Raw genomic sequence first — 21,590 nt, forward strand, 5'->3', positions numbered from 1 at the left:
CAGGGAACACGTGAGCTTCATCTGATTTCACAACTGACAGTCGGATCTCTTTTTTTTGGCCTTTTTTCTAAAGTTCTAAAGAGCACAAATAGGCTCTCCGGTGAATCTAAATCACAGAAAAGGAGGATGATGGCATGTGTTAAGAGGAAGTGTGTCAGTGCCAAGGCGCTGACTGCTTCTGCAGACGCTGTGTAGCCGACAATTTCTGGGGGAATAAAAAAGAAGTGTGCTAGTCTAGTCAGCTGTAACGCAGAATCAGCTCCTTCAACTCCTTCACTCCGCCCACAAGATACAATCCTCCTATCCTTGTATTTGTTCTCATTCACTCCAGCAGGACGTCTATGAGCAGGACGCACATTCACTCTGGTTGGCCTTTTTTTTTTTTTTTTTAAACCTCCGGCTACTACTCTACTTTTTTTTTGGGGGGGGGGGGGGGCAGGATTTGGAAAAAGCTCTTCCCTCTTTTTTTCCCCTCTCTCTCTCTCTCTCTCTCTCTCTCTCTCTCTCTTTGATGCTTCTCAAAGGATCAGACAGCCCGACAGAAAAAGTTGTGACAGATTTAGAAAGGGAAAAAAAAAAAAAGTCCAGAGAGAGACAGCTTTGCCCCGGAGGTTCACGAGGAAGAAACAGGAGACAGATAAAGAGGCAGGGATAATCTGAGCGAGGGAGGGGAAGAGCACAGCTGTTGTGTGAAGAGAAAATACAGATAAAGAAGGCAAGTGTGAAGGGCGAAGGGGAAGAGACTGACGAAGGCAACCAAGGCTGGAGAGAAAAAAGGGAGAGACAAAGGTCAACAAAGACGTACAGAGATAAAAAGGCAAAACAGACACCTGACATCAAATCAAACGGCAGCGAGAATGGAGACGCAGTGCACTGCTGAAGTGAAAGAAAAAAGGAGCCGAGTTTGACGCCGAGAAGGGGAGACGGTTTTTCCTCATCATGTTTTATTCAGCTCGTCTCCCAACTTCAAACAACCTGCGCCGGAAGAGCAACTTTGTCCCAGGATAGAATGAAGAGAGGAGCAAAGAGATACCTGCCGAGTCTGTGATACCCTCCCGCTCCTCCTTTTCCTCCTCTCCTCCCTCACTTTCTTTCACCTCGCTAACTTCCTCCTCCTCTGCCCTGATATCTCCTCTCCTCTCCATCCCCTCACTATGTGGATACCAGCTTTGCTCCTATGGATGCTTAATGTCAGCAGTTTGTGCTCAGGACAAGACTATTCGGACTACTACCCAACTGGAGACATGGCCACCGAGGTGAGACATCGATAAAAACTCATTGTCTATTGAGGAGCTTCACTAACTTCTACAGCTTGTGAATGTCTGCCTGCTGTTGATTACATACAGGTGACAACTTAAAGGAAAAGAGAGAAGGGATATCGAAGCTCTGTGCTCTTTTGAAAGGTCTACAGCTACTACTAGAAGAGGTGCGGAGGTGGTTGAATCTGTTTTGCGGTAAAGTTGATCATCTGACGACACGCGAGATGGTGTCGTCAGCATAGAAATGTATCAAAGCAACGGCCCAAACCAGAAAGATGTGAAACAAGTAAAAGAAGAAAACCCACAGTAAAGTAGCTCATTTAGCTATATATTATGATTGACATTATCAAAGAGTGCAGCACGATGATGCAGTCATCCACAACACCAGCTGCAGTCGTTATTGTGCCGAGCAGGTCCAAGTATTGATCCGCCATCTATATTGATATTATCAAAATAAACTCAATGGACTAGTAAAACGCTCCTACGAGTAGGTCCATTAAAGGAGCATTGTGTAACATTAAGGGCATCTAATGGCAGAAATGGAATCTGAATAATAATAACAATTGTTGCTTTCGGTACCTTAGAATTAGCTTATTATGTCTACATACTGCCGCCATGTTTCTACAGTAGCCCAGAACGGACAAACCAAGCACTGGTTCTGGACTGGTTCCACTTGGTTCAGGTCTCCTGGACACCAAATCGTACAAACTAGACATTTAAAGGAATTAAATGGAGTCTAATGTCAGACCCAGCTTATTAAATCACTTCCTTTTCAAATAGTCACAAACATGTAGAGTCACAGCTCGCGATGTCAACTGTCTGCTTCACTGTAAATGCTGTTCACGAGCCAACCAGGAAACTATTCACTGCTATTCTGTAGAAATTCAAAAACGTGTCGGGCAGAGTCGTGAAACTCTCTCTGTCTGTTCTTGATGTTGAAATACAAGTTTACTACGAGGGGATTGTGTTCAAATTCACTGGAAGAGATCTTACGTCATACGATCCTCTTGGAGTTGAATGAATGAATCCCAATGACATATTTTGGCGGACCGGCTAGTTATCGATTGTTTGAAGGAGTAAAATTGTGTGTTTGTGCGTATCATTAGCTGCAGACATGACAAGTTTATACTGGAAGAAGGAGTGAGTGACGAATGCATGTGCGTGAGTCTGTGTGTGTGAGCAGGATCTACTGCTGGACCCCAGAGCTCTGGTCATTCGTCCATCATGACCTCATGGTCCCACAGCGATGACCTCATGTCATGCAATCACTTAACAACACAAAGGAGGGGGGGAGAGAGAGAGAGAGAGAGGAAATCTGGGAAGACTTTAAAAGAAAGAGAGAGAGGAATCCATCCTTCCAACTGTCAATGTTATTATAGATTGTGTCTCTTGACTATTAACAGTTATGGAGCCTTTGGTACAAATACCAAAATCTGCCCCCCCCCCCCCCCCAAAAAAGATACACGGCTGTAGCTTCTTCGTCTTGTATTCTATATGGATCTTGTTCAAATACAACTTCTCATTTGTTGTCACAGCTTACCGCATGTGTTGAGACATACGAGATGTCTGGAGAGAGACAGAGAGGGAGGGGGAGGTAGACGGAGAGACGGAAAGAGATAAATGGAGAGACTGATAACGACGGAGATCTGGTTTCTGTTTGGGTGATGCCAGCTGAACCAGTTTGCTCTTTCTCGGCCTGGGAAACTAAACAACCGCGCTCCCTCCCCGGAGGAAGCAGTAATATGCGATACTCAAACAGGCCGACGTTTGGTCCCCACAGACGACCCAGCAGCCAGTCTGTCACACAAGTAATGTTTCATCCGCCGAACGTCTACGGAGAGGAGTCATCTATCACGACGGCAGAGGAAAATCATTACGGGGATGACTCACTGCGGGAAATGTTTATGGAGCTACTGTAAGCTGAAGATTTCCTGCATAGACTTGGTCCGGCACGTAACAATACGGCACAACTCTGTACAATAATCAGAACACAGAGATGAGAAAACAACTTAGCATGCTCATTTCCCACAATACATTGACTGTGACCTCTTCAAATCCTGTTGATAATGTCATTTTCTTAATAATTGAAACAAAAAAATTCCTCTTTTAGGAATAATACCAGAACAAATTGATTGATAAGGCGCCCAAAAGGACTTAGATGTAGAACGAAACGTTCAACCAGATTGGTAAACTGGGTCAGATCACAGCGTCTTGCTCGAGGGCACTGCAGCAGCAGGGCAAGTCATTTCCAATTTTATCACGTTGCCTCAGGTGACTCTGTTTTAAGTTCCTAGCCGTCTGGAAGCTTTGAAAGGGAACCCACAAGAAAAGAGCAAGAACCGCAATACTAAGGCAGGAAGAAAACGCAGACTTTGTAGCTTCCTCGTGTACTCAAATGCAACCTGGTGTGTGTGTGTGTGTGTGTGCGTGTGTGAGGAGAAGACACACGTACCCATAATAACTAACAGTAGCCAACAGTAACATGTTGCAACACATTGGTAGCCGCGTGAGGTATTCACTGTTCATCCAACTCAAACCAGCAAAGCTCACTCTGTAAACTCGACAGTATCTAAGACGGAGAGTATCCTTTTCAACCTGAGCGATTACAACACTTTCTGGCACACACGTAAAGAACTAAATATTGTCATTAAAGTCACATTTGTCTGCACGATTCTTTCCTGTCCTCTCCAGGCTCCAGCACTGTCAGATGACCAGCCCAGTTTGGAGTCAGTGACGAGTGTGGATCAGCTATTACAGCTTCTCTACCCCGAATACAGTTTGCTTCAGCAGTGCCTGAGGAAGAAATCCTGGCACGCCTCCTCTTCTTCCCCGTCTTTTTCCTCTGCGAGCCCTTTAGTCCGCTCTGACGGCGAGGACCTGTGGGGTCAGCCGAGGGAGGAGGCTCTTTTCAAAGTGGACGGGACTCTGGGAGGTAAACGCCGAGATTCCTCCCAAGATGTGCAATACAGTAGATTTAGATGACATCGCTTAGATAAAAGGCAAACTAGTGGTTTCTGGATATATTATCAGATAACTTCAAAGCTCTCTTGTATCAGTTACTTAGTCACATGTGTTTTCAGTCATCTTAGAGGAGATCCAGCGGACCTCGTGCCAGCCCAGAGAGGTGTGTGTCGAGGTGGCCAAAGAGTACCCAGAATCCACCAGCCAGTTCTACCTCCCTCGCTGCGTGGCGCTGCATCGGTGCGGCGGGTGCTGCACCAACGAGGCCTTTTACTGCACCAACACGAGTCACGCGCTCGTCAACAAGACGGTGAGTGGCGCAGCTGGCTCCTTCCTGTTTACTCCCATGTCGGACACGTCTGAGCACTTGAACTGTTCCAACACTCGCTTCGCATTACACGGTCGTCTTGGCATTCTTCTGCTCTCACACCTCAAAACTGCCTCGGGGAAGAGGACAGAACGAGACCTACCCAGTTGTGTAACAAGCTCGTCTGTATCACAAACACCGCCCTGCTGCAGTGGGACACCCTTTGGCTACAACTGGACATCGAGTCAAGAGTCACGCACAGTTGCACAACCTTGCAATCATTACATCATCCTCTACACGTCAGCCGAAACACTTCATAACACTCACAACCAGTGTTCTTGTAAAGACAGAAGAAGAAGGAAAAAACTAAGAAGTACACACTCGACAGTTTTGTGCACACACACACACACATCTCTAACCTTCATCTTTCTTTTCTTCCCGCCAGTTGATGGAACTTTCCCCGCCCAGGATGGATCGCTCCGTCATCATGGTAACCTTCGTCAACCACACTTCGTGCGAATGCCTCTCCAAGCGGCCGCTCCACTCCATCATAAGACGAGCCGCGACAGATCACCTGTGAGTGACGTGTGTTTGTGTGTGTTTCCACGCATTTCTGAGTCATTCGTCACGCTTCCGTGGATTTCTAATACGTGCGTCTGCGCAGGTGCTCCCCGCCCGACCTCCCCTGTGCCTCTGGGTCATTATGGGATCCAGTGAACTGTGTGTGTGTCTCCACAGACGCCATAAACTACTCTGAGAGAGAGACAGGTAAGGGTGCGTTGGTCAGTTAAGACAAATAGGGTTCACCTCACCGCAAAGTCACCCAAAATGTGGCTCCACCTCAAACCCCCCCCCGATCCAGTTTTGGAATGTGGGTCAGATTTCGGCAAAGAATTTTATTCAAATATTCCACCACCACAGCCTGGTGGTGATGGTGATGATGCCTGGGCGGCAAATGAAACGATGTGAAACCACTTCCCCCCCGAGGGAATGTTTATTCAGCCGTAACACGAGAAGCGAAAGTGTCTTTGAGGCATTTTACTTGTACAATCATGTAGTGAACTAGTGCCTTCAAACTCTCCAGCTACTTTTTCTTTTTCTAATAATAAACCGGCGAACCGTATCGATTGAACGTAGATTCCGATGGGGAAGAGGGTGACTGACTAGAATCAGCTGATTGCCATCTGTGCGTGATGTGGCTGCAGAAAGACGACGCTAAACTCTTACCTTCTTCCCACTTGGCTTCCAGATGCGCTGGACTCAGGTCTGCTGGCTCTCTGTGGGCCCAACAGGGTTCTGCACGAGTCCACATGCGAGTGCGTTTGTCGAAATGGACTCACCGAGGACAGCTGCGATCCAGGATGGAAACTGGACCACAACACCTGTAAGGAGGGTTCCAGTTACTGAAAATATTTGACGCTGTGGGGAGAGAGAATTAAAAGTCAGAGTCGGAGAGCGAGTCAGGAATTTTTAGAGGATGTAAAGAAAGAACAAACGAATATGACGGGGAACCAGCGAGAGTCACACAATGTTCTCATGCTCTTTTGGGTGAAAAGTGGTTAAAAATACCTCTTTTTTTTGTTGCTTCCTCTGGTTTCACAAGGATCGATTTACTGTGAATACACCAAGTTTCCAATAAAAGGCTTGTAATTTGGAAAGCAACCAGGCCAGATGGAGCCAGAATGGATAAACACAGACAGAGGGAGGTTTTGGGAAGTAGGGCTTTATGCAAATATCTAACAAGTCAGAACCTGACCACCAGATATTTGGCAACAACACCAACAGAGCTGCACAATCTAATGCCTCTCTTCTTCTCTCAGGTGAATGCCAGTGTGTCGGTCAAGGTGAGGGGAAGTGGTGCCCGACCGGCCAGCGGTGGGACGACGAGCTGTGTGGCTGCGTGTGTGCCGCAGAGTGTCCCGGGAATCAGCCCCTGAACCCCGACACCTGCCTGTGTCAGTGCAGAGAGAGTCCGCAGTCGTGTCTGCGGCAAGGCAAGAGGTTCAAACCCAACTCCTGCAGGTAGGCTGGCGGTCTGTCCTCGTCCTGGTTTCAGGTTTCCAGGTTTCTTGTATTCATCGTTTACAGGTCATTGGTTCCTCTTCTCCTAATTCCACAGTTGCATAAAAGAAAAATCGGATCTAAAACCCGCAGAAAACTTCCAGCTGTTCTGCTTTTGACAATAATCGGAACACTTTCATTGCATTGAATGAAGGAACTAGCAATAATTACATAACTCTTATTGGCACGATGGATATTTGTTTCGATAACGCCCGCTCTGTGTCACTTTTTCTGCTTCTACATATTAGTTCACTCTTCAAAGCTCCGACTCTTTGGGACTGTAGTTAAGGACAAGACAGCAACTTCAATTTGGAGACAACTATTTTCCAATTTGTCCAAATCTAAATGCAGTTCCCTGAACCAGTGGCTTGTACTGGGCAAACTGGTCCTGTGTGCGTGAGTTGCTGACCGCCACCACAAGTCTTCTCTGCGAGAGAAAGGGGTGAGGAAAGAGAACCAGAGCTGTGAGAGACAGGGAGTTAGAGGGGGGGGGGGGGAGAAAGCAAGCGAACCCTCAATGGACATGTCAAGCATTCCAAAACGCGAAAAAGAACAACTTTCTTCCTCCGTTTTCTTTAGCTCGCATGTTTCAATGTGGCCTTTTATGGACACACGGTGTGCAAAAACCGCCGGAGCGCGCGGTCCCAGCTGCGTCGTATTGCTTGCGTGTCGCCGTTCCCACAGCCGGCACGCAAAGAGCTCAACCTCCCTCTGACCCCCGAGAGGCCTGCAGAGAGGCAGACAGGGTGACGGGGAGCAGACAGACCCGGGGACGGACGGAGTGACAATGGAAAAACATGAATGCAGACATGAGCTTTGATATGAGGGATTACTAATCGGGGCTTTACGCGTGTGGGAAAGCTCACAGAATCTTGAATAGCTGGTGCAACCCAGTACAATATGAGGCGTTGGTATTCGAGTATGCACAATACTTTTCCCATCATTCTTTTGTCTATTTCTTTGTATTCAACATCTGGTCACAGGAGGTGGTGCACAGAAGACAATACACCGACTGTGATTTTGAAGATGAGTTCCCAGAATTTGGGCCTTATTCTTCCTCTCCTGAGCATTACTCCCTCTTTTTCTCACGCACAGAATCGTTTGATGCACCCTGGATCGGGGTTTTATCCAAAAAAGGGATGTGAAGATCTGAATAATTGATAGTATTCATGCCAAGAGAGTATAAGCTCCCCTGTGTTTTTATTTCTACTTTGTTCCTCCAACCCTTCCCTCAACAAATATTCGGTTCCTTTCTGTCTTCATTCCTTTTGTGTATTCACTTTCTCCTCTCTGTTTTTTTTGTACTTTCCATCTTCCTCTTGGTTGTGCCTCTTCCTCCTCTGTCTAGTTGTTACAGGTTGCCGTGCAGAAAGCCCAGACGTGTGTGCAATGGTGATTTTTACTACAGCCACCAGGTCTGCCAGTGCATCCCCAACCACATGAGGCCTAAGTGGAATTGACCAATCGCAGGCAGGCAGAGGAGCAAGGCTGCAGGTGAAGCCACACATCGCCCCTCGACGTGAAGCTCAAAACCCTTTGGCCTTCAAAGAAAGTGGAAATTAAGGAGGAAGGTGGAACTACACATGTGCTGGACCACAGCAGCACTTAGAGGAGTTTTATTGACGCTGTCTGTGTTCTGACACTCAAAAAGGGAAGACAGGAGTGCTTCCCAGTGAAACGGGGACAAAACAGTACGCCGTTAAACTCACACAAGTGGAGTAATCTCAGCCAAAGACACAACGAGGAGATGTGTTTGACTCTTGTAACACCAACCACACTTACCTAAAAGCAGGACAGCGGGGATGGACCAATCAGACGCGGAGCCAGCGCTCATCCCCGCCGCAACGTGTCGGAGCAAGATATTCAACCACCGGCATGCAGCAGAGACACCGCTCACGACTGTGTGAAATGGAAAGTGGAATAAAATAATAACAGACCAGGCTCCGTGCTTTTATTTATTTTTTAAAGATGAAATAAGCTTGAGGCACTTTGGCAGTCTTGAGTCACGAGGTGTTTGAGAGGTTGAAGGATGTATTTTGCAGAAATCGTGTCATGTTTTGTTGCCGGGGGCCTTGTATTCCCTCTTTTAACGGTGGAAAGGTGGAAATGGTGACAGGATGTTTGGGTGATCCGTTCAGAGCACCAGAGGCTGTTTCCAACACTACAGTTTCATTTGAACAACTATACTGAAAGGAACGGAGTGAGGCTGCTTGTTTTTTTGTTTGTTTTTTACATAAAAGTCTAAACTTCAGCCTTCTCGTTTTGTCTGAGAAGAGGTTTAATGCCAGACCCTGTTTAATTAAACGCTAATTTAAACAAACCGCTACTTTATCATTTAGTTTCTACTTTCCTCTTTGAACGTTTCTCTCATACGTGGCTGAATCCAATCAAAACTGATGGCAACACTTCTAGTAATTTAACTTTACACACTCTTAAGTAATATTATTTGTAAATATTTAAATCTTTTTCATATTTAAAAGTGATATTTTGAAGAGGAAACCATGTGGAGCTGTAAAATACTGTATTTAAGTCACTATCAATACTAAATATTGTTTTGCAATGAAACTATGTTCATGTCTTTGTACTCCAGCAGTTTGAATTATTATTGTGAATTTGATTTGTTTTTAATTGCCCATTTGGCTGCACTGCAAGATCAATGTTAGCCTCTAACATGCAGCTTTAAAAAAACGATTTTTGATTTTAAAAAGTTAGGTTGAAGATTGCAGTGTAGAGATTATTGTGTTTGTGATATATGGATGTAGAGCAAATTTGTTTTCAGGCAGTTAAATATTTAAAGTAGTTATGAAGTATTGATTTTTTTAAATATTGATCTTTGACTGATATGTTTGTGTCCCTGTTTCGATAATGTTAAATATTGTTTTTTTTTAGGGTACTCTGGCAGCGACAACCTGTGAGAAATATAAAAAGCATCTCCTGTATGTTATATCTATTTTTGAAATAACAAAATTCCTGATTTTATTTTGTCATTTAAAGCAACACTATGTAACTTTTGCTTAACACCGGCAGCAAATGACGATTATGGGACGAGGCTAAGATGACTTTATATATATATATAAATCCCATATATATATATATATATATATATATATAGGATATATAGATATATAAATATGATAACAATCAGCCACCATGTGCTGTGCTCACACCAGACCACCTGAGGCTGTAGCAGCAACACCCCTGAATGTACTGAACTGAGCAATTGTGTATTTTATTGCCCATGAATTAAACTTTTCATTTGTAAGAGAAACAATGTGCTATTGTGACGAGTCACATGTCTGTTTAAACACATATAACACGTTGTAATCTTTCCCGTAAACTAGATTACAAATGTTGCATTGCTCACGTTTCAAACGGCGATCTCGTGGAAAAGTTGCACACCTGTGGCTCTTCCTCGTGGTCTCCGGTTTCTTCTTCTCCCTCCTCTTTTGTCGGTCTCTCTCTCTTCTTGTCTGCGTCTACCACACTAAACATTGACTCAGATGGGAAACAAAGGGATCGCCTTTCTGTCTCGTGACCGTCTGCCTCACTACGTCATTAGGTGACGCCAGTGCATGATTAATGGCCGAGGGGTTATTCCAATTACACGCACTTTGGGCTGCTCTGCTTACAATAATCATGCAACACGGCTCGGGTTGGTGGAAGTCCAGTAAAAATGTCATTTAAATTCAAATATGTCAAGAGGTTAAAAACATGGTGGAGAACGCACCCGTGGCAGTGTGGTTCCTCTTGTTTTAGCTTTGAAGTCGTATCACGTTGGCATCGGTGAGACGGGCACGAGGTGAGGCTTGATCTTCATCCATTACTGTGTTATCTGCTGCCAGCGCACCGGAGCAATATAATCCTTCCTCCTGGAATAAACTGCTCATTCCTCGGATGAAAACACGCACTTCTGAAGTCAAACAGATAAGATGCCGTTTGAAATAAGTTTTATTTTTTTTTACTTCAAGAACAAAATATAAACCCCAGCTGCAACACCCACCTTATATAATACGCGATTGAAACTCTTCAATTATTTACAAAAGATAAATAAATATAACCTGCGGCCTCCCGGTAACACTTTAAAACGCTTGTTTATTACTTTCTCTTTGAAGGGAAGAGAAATCACAATGTTTCTAAAGGTCTTGGGGCATTTCAGTCAACATGTTTAAGTGAGAAAATATAATACGAGCCAGAATAAACTGATCATGATCATGATGTGAGTGGGACACCGGCACATTTAGTAGTTATTGCTAAAGGAAATGTCTCAAGTCCCTCCAGTGGAGAGCAAATAATAAAAATGAAATGTTAACATAGAGATTAGTGCACAGCGCCCCCTACTGGTTACTCAAGGCGAGGACAAGCACAGACCCAATAAAGCCCATCGGGATATAAGAAATACAATTAGTATTTAAATAAGAATTATACAGAACATTTCCCGAAAGAAGTTACAGCAACTTTTCAAAAAATTAAAAAGATTATATGCAACCATAAGATGTTAAAATAGCAGATGCTTCAATCGTCGTACAATCTCCATCACTCTAAGTTGACGCAGACAGGAATCGAGAGTGCAAAAAGCAAACAATGGCGTTATATGGCTTACTGGTGTTAAAAATATGCATCCTAGTGATAGCAGGAGCAGCGTTGTCGTCTTGCGTCAGTGTTTTTTTGTTTTTTTTCACAGCTTTCAAGAGTCCCGACTTTAAGCCACAGTTCTTAATCTCCATAGCAGGTGAAGCAGCTGGAAACAGCGCGGCGGTTCCAGAGCAGGCACTTCAGTACTCGCTGTTCTGCCGACGGTCCGACTGGGATTCTGTTTCTCTGTCGCGCGATTGGCCGTTTCATGTGTCCGTTACAGGCACACAGTGAAAGTCAGGTGAACCCTTTTCAGTTCGGAAGCCTCCAGACGAACGCGCCGTTGCCCACAGAGGTGAACAAGTCGTCCAGAGAGCTCTGGTCCGCCTCCATGCAGCTCCACGGCTCAGTCTGTTGTGCATCCAAAACGTCAGTTCACTTTGACTTTATTAGGCATGAAACCGTTACCTGAAACAGGAAAAAGAGAGAACAATGACACAACTATGTGCAACTACTTATTAATATATAATATCTAAGGGTTGTCTTGTGTTCACATTCTTCAGATTTCAACTTTCCAACGCGGACTCACCCTCGTCATCAGAGTCGAATCCGAAGAGGTTGGAGCACTTCTGCAGCTGGAGATGACTCTGCAGATCCTCGGCGCTGTTGAAGGTCGCGAAACAGTTGGCGCACCGTTGCCTCTGCGGAGTCTTTGTGACGCAGGCCTGCTGAGGAGGGGGGCTTCTCTGAGACGAGTGGTGGAACGACAGCTCCTTCCTTCGTTTCGGCATGGTGATGTACTTCTCGTCCAGGTACGCCGTCGGCGGTGGACGCATGTACGGCCTGCTGCTGTACCCCGCGAGAGTGTCCTTTAGCGCGGTGGATTTAGCATCTTCCCTGGTGGCCTGTCCGTTCGGTATGACAGAGTAACCGGCGTTGCTGATCGTAGGTTGCGGTGTTTTTCCCTCTTCACCTAAAGAGAGCAACTCTGCTTTCACCTCAGCGAGCGGTTGGACGTCAGTTTGTGACCTCTCCGGCTTCTCAGATGCCGATCGAACACCTTGATCTTTGCGCGTTTTCTTCACAATCTTTGCGTCGCCGTCTTTATGAACATTCTTGCGCTTCTTACTTGCTTCGTTGGGGCTTTTGGCGATGTGGGATTTCTTGGGTTTTTCCTTTTTCGTTACCTGCCGTGCGTTCTCTCCAGCGGGGGGAGAAGTCGTGTCATTTAAGCCGCTGGCTGCGGCAGCAGGGACGGAGGAAAGAGTTGCATCCGTTGCATCAGGAGAGCCCTTTACCGCGGCTCCAGCCTCAACCTGTTGATGCCCAGATGTCGACGTGGCTTTCTTTTTCAAAGCAGATGTTGTGCTTGCATCGTTCGCTCTTCCCTTCAGCGTTTTCTTGTCCTCTTTATTAATATCCTTGTGCTTCGTTTTTGTCTTGCCTGAGTCTGAAGAAGCACCGGGAGCCCTCGTTTCTTTCTTTCCTTCCGTTTTCACGAGTGACTTCTTGGATTTGTCTTGTGTTTCCTCTCCTGAGGTGGTTGGTGGTGCAGCTCTCTCATTTAAACCGTCAGCTGGGACAACAGGCACAGTTGTCGAGTCTGTGGTTTCCGCTCTTGCCTCTGGTTCTCTGAGAGGACATTTCTTCTTGACTGTCTTTGTGTTGGCTTCACCATTTGTAACCTTTTGCTTCTTTGACTTGCTGGAGTCTGAAGAAGCCGTTTGACTTTCTTTCGGACTGGAGCGTTTCTTCACTTTATGTAGTTTCTTGTGCGTTTTGTCTGCTGAGGTGGTGCTGGTTGATTGATTTAAACTGTTATTCTTCATCTGTTTGTTCATTGATTTCTTAGATTTTGATTTGTTAATCGCCGTTTCTGTAGTTTTGCCGACACCTTTGACCTGCTCTTCTTCTTTTGACTCATTGCTAACATCTGAGCTCGCTGCTGCTTTAGCGGGGTTTGCAAGCTCAGCACTTTTTTCTGGGACAGTTTGATTGATTTGACCGGAAGTCGTATTTTCATCATGCACGGCTTCCTTCGTCTTCGGAGGACGCCCTCTTCTTTTAGGACCTTTTGTGTTTCCTTTGACCTGCTTCTTCTTGAACTTGTGCCTCACTTTGACTTTCCGTTTTAACGACGATGAGATGACTTTGTGACTTTTGGTTGTGTTTGTTACCTTCCTCAATGTTTGCCTTAACCTCAGATTAGGGCCCGCGGGCTGTGAGGTGGTGTCCTTGTTAGAAAGGTTCTTCAAGACGTGAGAATCCTTGGACTCATTTCGCTCTTTCGACTCCTCTTTAGACAGAGATGCACTGACAGTGGTGGGAAGAGGAGCTTGTTTTTCTGTAGGTGAGTTATGTGTCGCTTCTCCTCTCAATATACGAGGAGCCTTCACACTCTCGGTCGTGTTTACAGTAGTGGCAGCGGTTGCATCTTTTGGCCTATGATCCGGTTGTTTCTTTCCATCCGGCGTGTTATCCCCTTTGTCCCCCGTTTGTTCTTCTGCATTCTTGTCCGCTTTAGTGGGTTTGGAAGCATAGTGCTCTCTTTCATGAAGGTTCAGCGCCCAGAGACAAATAAATAGCTGAGGACAACTAGGGACGCAGCACACTGCCTGCAGCGGACTGTGCCTCCTGGCGTGGCGTCTCATTTCAATTCCAGTTTTGAACCTGGACGTGCATCCCCGGTGAAGGCAAGGATGCCGAGGAGAGAGTCTGTGTCTTTCAACGTGGTGCTGAAAATGTTCGAAACTCCACATGACCCTCATGCAACTGCTGCATTTGCCGTTTCCTACACGGAACGCCACTTCTAAAGGTTCGACCTCGCCATAGTGATCTTCCAGAGCGTGGTAAAGGAGTGCAACGCGTTTTTTCGACAGGTCTGTAAACCAGCCGCAACCTTCCACGGGACAGCAAACGTTCTCTTGCGGGTCAGCATGTTTCTCCTCAACGACTTTGTCACTTTGTTTGGTGGCTGCGTTCAGGACCCGCGGGGATTCTGTCTTCTCAGAACAGCTGACCGCTCTGTCCACCTGTGCGGAGGAATCCATCTCTGTATCTTGGGTTTCCTGCAACCTGGAGTGTACAGCTGCATCAGAGGTCTCCTGCTGTGTAAGTGGCGGGTTAGCTTCCGGGGTCGAGGTGTCCCTTTTCAGTCTGTCAAGCTCTTTCTTTTTCCCAATATGCCCGTTTACCTTGTGATCAGGAGTTTTAGTAAGAAGGTGTTTTGACGCGTTGTGTTTCTTTTCATCCACTGGCTTGCCGTTGGACCTCAACTGTCTGGACCCAGATGGGGTTGAATGTGGAAGGCTCGTTGATTTAAGACAGTCTGTAGATTTCCTCGATCTCCCACTGCTGCGGCGCACAGAAGACACGTTTGTGGTCTTAGCTTTGGCAGAGGTGTCTTTGGTCTCTTGGACATCGTTACCATCTGACTCTTTAATCTTCTTCAGCTTCTCAATATGGTCGGACAGGTGCATCATGGCCAGAAGATCATCTTTGAACATCGTCCCACAGAACATGCACTCATCCTTACGATAATGGAACATAGCGTGTTCTACAACACGACTTCCCTTGAACACCTTGCTGCAGAAGGTGCAACAGTAATCCAACTTGGATTCCTCCGATTCTGGGAGATCACCGTTCTCAGGTGTTTCTGGGTCAAACTCAAGAGTTCCCTCCTCCTTCCCTTGCACATCAGCAACTACAGAACAGCTGGAGGTAGTTCGTAATTTGTGAGGAACTTTGGATTTACTTCCAGATGTTGGCTCCTTGGAGGTGCCGTCCTCTGGAGCTGGCTGTTTGCGATTCTCCAAATCTCGAGCAAGTGCCTCAGGTGCAAGTTCAGTTACCATCTCGGTTACTAATGTCAGAGCAGATATGTCATTTATATTGTCCTGATCTGTAGAAGTAGTGTCCATTGTTCCTCCACCCGTGTCATTTTCACAAGGCACGTGTCTTTTGGGGAATTTCGGTGAAACATCTGTAACGTCCACCTCAGAGAGGCTGTTGCCGACAGCGGTGAGCACCTCTGGGCCGTCTGCTTTTGCAACAGGATCTTTGCCAGTTTCAGCCCGAGAAGAGAGTGACTTCAGTTCTTGAGACTGTGAAGGCGTGGGATCAGCAGCTCCAACGCTTGAGATGTTGGCCATATTTGAGACTGGAGGGATTTTATCAAGAACTAACATCTGATTGTTGACCAGAGGCGAAGTTTGCGAGACCTCAGCTGAAGTTGTGGTTTTAAAAGCGTCTTTAACGGCTTTAGAGACCTTATCTAAACCTGGGGACGGAGTCACTTTAGTCGCTGTTGAGGCAATAGTGACTTTCATCTCAACAGCAGACTCGTCACAGAGCTCTCGTGCTGAAGCTATGGTTTGAGCTTGCAGGACCTTATCTAACATCGGGGCTTCTGTAACTTCAATTGCAGCAGACTTCTCAGAGGGCTCTCTTTCTGAAAATGTCTTCCGTGAGACTGCTTTTGTAGTTTGAGCTTGAAGGACTTTTTCCAGTGCTGCTTCTGGTGTGCGATAGGCCGTTCCACCTTCAATCTCAGCAGCAGGTTTGTCACAGGGCTCTCTCTCTGGATCTTTTGGAGGACTTCCTTGCACTGAGGAGCGCGTTATTGTTGAAACTGAGCCTTGAACATTGGGCCCGACACCTTTCCCTTTCTGCCGCCGAGCGTAACAGTGCAACTGTTGTGCAAACATGGCTGCATCCCGCGCTCTCAGAATCACCTCTTTGCGGTGCACGGTCTTCACGGGTTCGGACGTGGCAGGAACCTTCACTGTCGGTCTGTAGAGAAGCACTTGAGGGAAACCCCTCTGTCTGTTGCAAGTGTCCTCATTAAACATTCCCAACAGTTCATTGTCTGGTAGGGAGAGCTCAAGGATTACTTGAGGAAGGTTGCCTTGTTTGAGTGGGTCCAATGAAAACCCCCTCTGGTGCTTGCTGCTGTTTGCCATTAAATGAGAGTTTACTGAAGGTTTGTATTTGAGCTCAACAGTTTCTGACCCCTTTACGACATTGGATCCATGGTGTTTGTGATGTTTCAACCCATGCTTTTTGATCTTTGGAAGACCATTATTCTCTTCAAGATTTCCTGAGTCTTCAAGAAGCCACTTGGGTTGTCTAATCCTCCGTTTTGGTGGATTCTTCTCCGAGAGTCTTGTCGTGCGTCGAAGTTCTCCATACTCAACAGCTACATTGTCCTGTAGTCTGTCCAGCTGCCAATATGAACGCCTCAAAGGTTCAGGTGATGATGACCTATGGCTGCCTTTCTTCTTTCCGGTGTGGTCACCATGTAGCCGTGTTTTTCCCGGGCCCACCATTAATCTCTTGGATGCAGCGTCAATGTCGTGACGTCTGTCCTCTTTATGGTGCCGCTTTTTAGCTGCTGCCCCCTTACTTCCTTTCTGACATGCTGACGTGCTTGATCGGGAAGCAGGTTCTTTGGCGCAATAGCTCCGGATCCATTTGTCCTCCATGATCTCCTCAAGGTCACCACTAACCCCCTTCTCGCTCATCAGCTTCAAACAGTTGGTCCGCAAAGCAATGAGGTTCCAAAACTCTGGGTCAAAATACAGGTCCTTCTTCAAGACCTGAGGAGAGACAGAAGAGAAAACGTTTTGGTACCACAACATGGATTAATGACGAGCAACAATGCTCGTCTTAACCGACACTTTGCCTTTTTAAATGTCAGGATTTGTTGAACAGGTGCCCTACCTGCAGGGTTTCAAAGCGAATGTGATGTCTGATGGGGCTGTATTCCACGTGGTACTCCTGATCAGGATGCATGTACAGAAGGTACACCAGCTTGTAGGTCTCGACAGTGCGTTCGAGGAAGAAGATCAGAAGAGCGCACGCCCGGGCAACCTCCAGGTCATTGGGCAGCAGGCCGACGATGGTTTTGTAGATTAGAGACTTGGTGATGACGTCGCAGGGAAGGCAAGACCCCAGGGCGTTAGCACACAGCTCCACGGAGAACTGGATACCATCTTCACCCAGCTAGTGAGATACAAACAACAGATTGAATATCAATGCATCAAAACAAATCTACACAGCAGTTTAAATCTCTCACCTCTTGCAGTATGGCTCTGATGAATGGGAAGATTGAGTTGACATTGGTGGCAGACAGCATCAGCTGATGACTCTCCTCAAGTAGAGCTTGCTTGGATGTATTCAACCGACTGTGAAGTTTACTCCAGATGAAGACAAGATCACTGCAAAGGACGGAGTTAGAAATTGCACTCAATGCTTTCTTGAATGCAGAGGCCCGAGTTGGTGTTATACACTGACTTCACATCAGCATCAGATTTAAGTTCACCTACCACAAATAGTGCATGTCTCCCTTGCGCAGCTGCTGGGAGAGGAAGGCTCTGCTTAGGGCTAGTAGCAACTCATCCTTTTCCTCACACTCCAAACTACAGATGATATGAATTGCATCTTTACCATTAAATTCAGCCACCTGAAAAACAGAGGACAGAGAAAGCATCAGTTTCAGCCACAGAGAGATCTCATGCATAATGGTGTGGTAGCTCTCGCAATTTTTCTGAAAGACGTGCAAGTCATCCGCACACAACAGCCACTCCACCCACCTCTTTGTGAAGGCGGTCGTGCTGTGAGGTTTTGAAAAGCCACGTGAGGTAGACCTGGAGGAAGAACAAGTGCTGCCCTGCCGTGGGATGCCGAGCACAACACCTAGCCAGGGCCATGGCCTCGCCGACCCGCTCACAGGATAAGAGGTAGCGCACCCGGAGCTCAAAGAACACCGGCAGCTCAGAGCTGACGCACCCGTCCACTGAGCCAGAAGAGAGAGAGAGGTGTGATTTTAGTTTGCGTTGATACTGCTTCAGAGATTAGCAGGAAAGAAACAAGGATCAAACTATTTTTAAGCACTTTGGAGGAGCAATTCATCTAGAAATTGGAGTGAAACCCTTTGAAATCAGTGGTACTACTACTGATGCATAATACCATGTCACCTACCGTCACTCTGAGGTAAACTGGACTCACTGAGGATTGCCTGTAAGGCTGGGCCGGCCCAAGGCCCTCCACCCCGGACCAAACGCTCCACCTGAAGCAAGTGAACATTCTGATGCCTCGCGAGCGCCGAGTGACATTCCTGAAAGAGCATGCGGACAAATGGCTTCAAAAAGTGCTGGTATTTCAATGGATATATTAAGAGAACCGTCACCTTGTCTAACTATAATGTTCTGAAGGGATCTGCACATCATGCTCACCTGGAATGTAACAGTGAATTGATTCAGTGGCTCCTGCTGGAAGTCCTTCTGGTCAAAGAACAGCAGCAACTCAAAAACGCTCCTGTGAGGAGATCAAAATTGTTTGGCTTGTATCTACAATTCCACATTTAAAAAACAGTTCCACACAAAGAATTGCATTTCTGCGAGTACTCAGATTAATATTGAGTCGGCTTAGAGAGGCAGAGGAATGCACTTAATTGGAAAGCAGAGGGGAACCCTCGGGGAGACAGGATGGACGGAGTAAGAGTCAACAGCTGGCAGCATGCCAGGGGTTTTTCCTGGCTCATAAATTGAGTTGCTCGAGCCAAAGAACACAATCAACCTTCAATTCCATAAACGTTGCCATCAACTGTCCCCAAATATACACGACTATTAGAGATGTTTGACAGATATATAAAAACAAAGGTTATACATACTGTGTATGTGAATATTGTTATTGTTTTGTGTTTATAATGATTTTAATGTTTTTTTTACCCTGATTATTTGTTCCAAACCAAAAGTGTGTTATAAATGTCTTATCAACATCCAATGTGTTTTTACAGGGGGTATGTAATGTCTGATGTGTTACGTGTTCTTCATCAAGGCCACATTGTGCAAGGCCACTTCCCCAAGAGGCAATAAAAGGTTTCATTCATTCATTCACAATTAAACTGATGTGAAACTTGGACAGCGGCGCAAAACTGAACAAAGCAGGAACAAGAACACAACCGTACACAATAATTCCAGTCTACATTCTTTCTTAAGGGAATCTCAAAGTGAGATGCTTTGGCATAAATTTAAGAAGTCTTTTTGTTCAGGAACAATAATTCAAAAAATACATTTTAACAACGCCTCTGTCAACAGTCCCAATATCAACTAGCTTGTAGTTTAACTACTGCTTATAACTACATATATATATGTACTTACAAGGCCAGACTACTGAGTGTGTGGAGCACATGATCACAGTTTGATGTGAAGACGGTGGAGGCTCGAGCAAAGTAGCGGAGAGCTATCTCAAGGATCCTGAGCTGAGGCAGCGGCACCTGCCAGCGAGTGGCGTACTCCTCCACCAGCTGCATGGAGAAAAGACAAAACAAAGACAAGAATACGAGGACAATCACCAGCCTGTAACATTTAGCATGTTTATGTCTGCGCTGATATTAGATGTTTTAACTGCAGTTGTAGGTAGGTCAGCCTAGCATTTACGCCGTGTTATCAATAGCAAACAATTGGCGCTGCAATGATTGGTCAAAATTTCAAGCAAAAATGCCAAAAGATTCTGTTTTCAGCCTTTAAAATATTACGATTCTTTGCCTTTCTCAGTTTTAGAACATTGTCAATCTAATATATTTAATCTAATATATATCTAATCAAAGTACTCACTGTACAGTGACGTGACATGGTGCAGACATTTTGACTAAACAGTTATGTCTGCAACTTTCCCCTTCAACACACTTTTGACAACAGTCTGCAGCTACTAATAGGACAGTTATTGCTCCTTTACATAATATTTACAATTGATCTGTCAAATCCCTAAAACACAATATGCTTATGTTGCCCTCTAATGGTGGAGATCCAAGGCATCACTCTTGAGCACCACTGGAAACATGTGAATGTTAACTGCCAACAATTTAGCACTCAGGTTTGTTTTTGTCTAATCTGTAAAACTACTAAATTAAACTGCAGTAAGTTATGAAGCATTGCATCTTCAGTTTATTTTATATTTAAAAAGCCGAGCTGATGAATTCACCAAACTATGTTTTCATACAGAGCTAGATCTCGAATTTAATGTTTGAATAGCATGCCATTAGCTCAGTAGCAAAATATGAATTTGCATTTGTCAACAGGAAACTTGATTATTTCCCACTGTTTGTCTATTCAAAATCTCTTCAGTGACAGTATCTACAAGATGTACCAACAAAGCCAGACAACTGACATTTAAATGCACTTTTCCATGAGATGCACTGACTTGTTCGCAGCATTGTGACAACTGCAGGGTGTGAGGACATCTTGTGACACCAGGAATTATGTTACAATCATGTTATAACGTTACATCGTACATGGTTATTTGGTTAAGACAGATTGGGCTTTTTCAAATACTTGATAATAATGCACGCTACTAATTGCATGACAGCCTTAAGTGAGAGGTTAGCGAACATCAGCTAAATCCCGGAAACGATTACCAAACGGGTTACAGACGTGCGTAAAAGTTGTCCACTCGATAGTTTGGTAAACATTCGGCGTACTAAGCTAAACTTGCAGGAAAATTCTGGGCTAGCTGGGTTAGCATATTTAGCTTGCTAGCTGTGCAGTGAACAATCAGTCATATTGTGACAGATTTACTGACTGGCTTCGACAACGTGTAACCTAAATCTACGGCTAGGTTGTCACACACATGCATGTTGGAGGGCGTTACCACAATACATTTGTTTTTAAAGCGACTACGACTCGTTAGCTAGATGCTAGAAGCCAATGCTAACGACTCGTTAGCTAGATGCTAGAAGCTAATGCTAGAATCGTTAGCTAGATGCTAAGAGCTAATGCTAGGCTCGTTAGCTAGATGCTAGAGGATACTGCTAGACTCGTTAGCTAGATGCTAGAACCTAATGCTAGACTCGTTAGCTAGAAGCTAATGCTAGGCTCGTTAGCTAGACGCTAAATACTAGCCGTATAGCGGCCAGTCGGCTAACATATCTTAGCTCTTATCTTCGACAACAAGCCTGTCACCAACTTCGGCTCCGGCTCCTTACCTCGCAAAAGTCAGAGCAGAACGGTTTACTATCGGCTCGTATGTCATCACTTGAGTAACGGCTCGACAAACTGTCCAACTGTTTTTCGAGCCCCTCTAACTCGTACACACTGCCCTCCTCCGCCATACTGCCTGTCTAGCCTTGCTCGTAGCAGCCACCACACAACACACATACATCGCAACGGCATTGACAGCGCTGATTGGCTACTGCCAACGTAAAGGGACTTGCTCCTTTACTCGTCCAGCAGGCACCGGAGAGGAGCTCGTTAGGGGCGGAGTCTGAGCTCCGCAATTAAAACAGACGGCCTCAAATTAAGCCCCGCCAACGCGGTACTAAGAGGTGACTATTACATGCGCCACAAACCACATGGCAGACACAAACACTGCGCGTTAATGACTGTTAGTATTAGCGTTTACATCCCAACGTATAAACTTTCATAACAATT

At 45.6% G+C, this 21,590-nt stretch overlaps 2 protein-coding genes across 2 annotated transcripts; one reads left to right on the top strand and one right to left on the bottom strand.

Moving 5' to 3' along the window:
• Nucleotides 1–612: 612 nt before the first annotated feature.
• On the top strand, nucleotides 613–9,850 carry LOC306715460 (vascular endothelial growth factor C-like). The gene is made up of 8 exons (XM_079185845.1): nucleotides 613–1,256; nucleotides 3,951–4,191; nucleotides 4,340–4,530; nucleotides 4,973–5,103; nucleotides 5,192–5,295; nucleotides 5,777–5,911; nucleotides 6,348–6,549; nucleotides 7,937–9,850. The coding sequence occupies exons 1-8, from the start codon at nucleotides 1,155–1,157 to the stop codon at nucleotides 8,046–8,048; spliced, it is 1,218 nt and encodes a 405-aa protein (XP_079041971.1). The 5' UTR covers nucleotides 613–1,154; the 3' UTR covers nucleotides 8,049–9,850.
• A 675-nt stretch (nucleotides 9,851–10,525) lies between these two features.
• Nucleotides 10,526–21,271, bottom strand: LOC306715284 (uncharacterized protein; the record flags this gene model as incomplete). Its single annotated transcript, XM_079185599.1, has 10 exons — nucleotides 10,526–11,628; nucleotides 11,750–16,757; nucleotides 16,882–17,163; nucleotides 17,237–17,378; nucleotides 17,487–17,623; nucleotides 17,754–17,956; nucleotides 18,142–18,277; nucleotides 18,396–18,477; nucleotides 19,323–19,468; nucleotides 21,146–21,271. The coding sequence occupies 10 exons, from the start codon at nucleotides 21,269–21,271 to the stop codon at nucleotides 11,591–11,593; spliced, it is 6,300 nt and encodes a 2,099-aa protein (XP_079041725.1). The 3' UTR covers nucleotides 10,526–11,590.
• Between the last annotated feature and the right edge of the window lie 319 nt (nucleotides 21,272–21,590).

This window comes from Pholis gunnellus, assembly GCF_910591455.1.
Source record: "Pholis gunnellus genome assembly, chromosome: 24".
In the NCBI taxonomy this organism is placed as follows: Eukaryota; Metazoa; Chordata; class Actinopteri; order Perciformes; family Pholidae; genus Pholis; species Pholis gunnellus.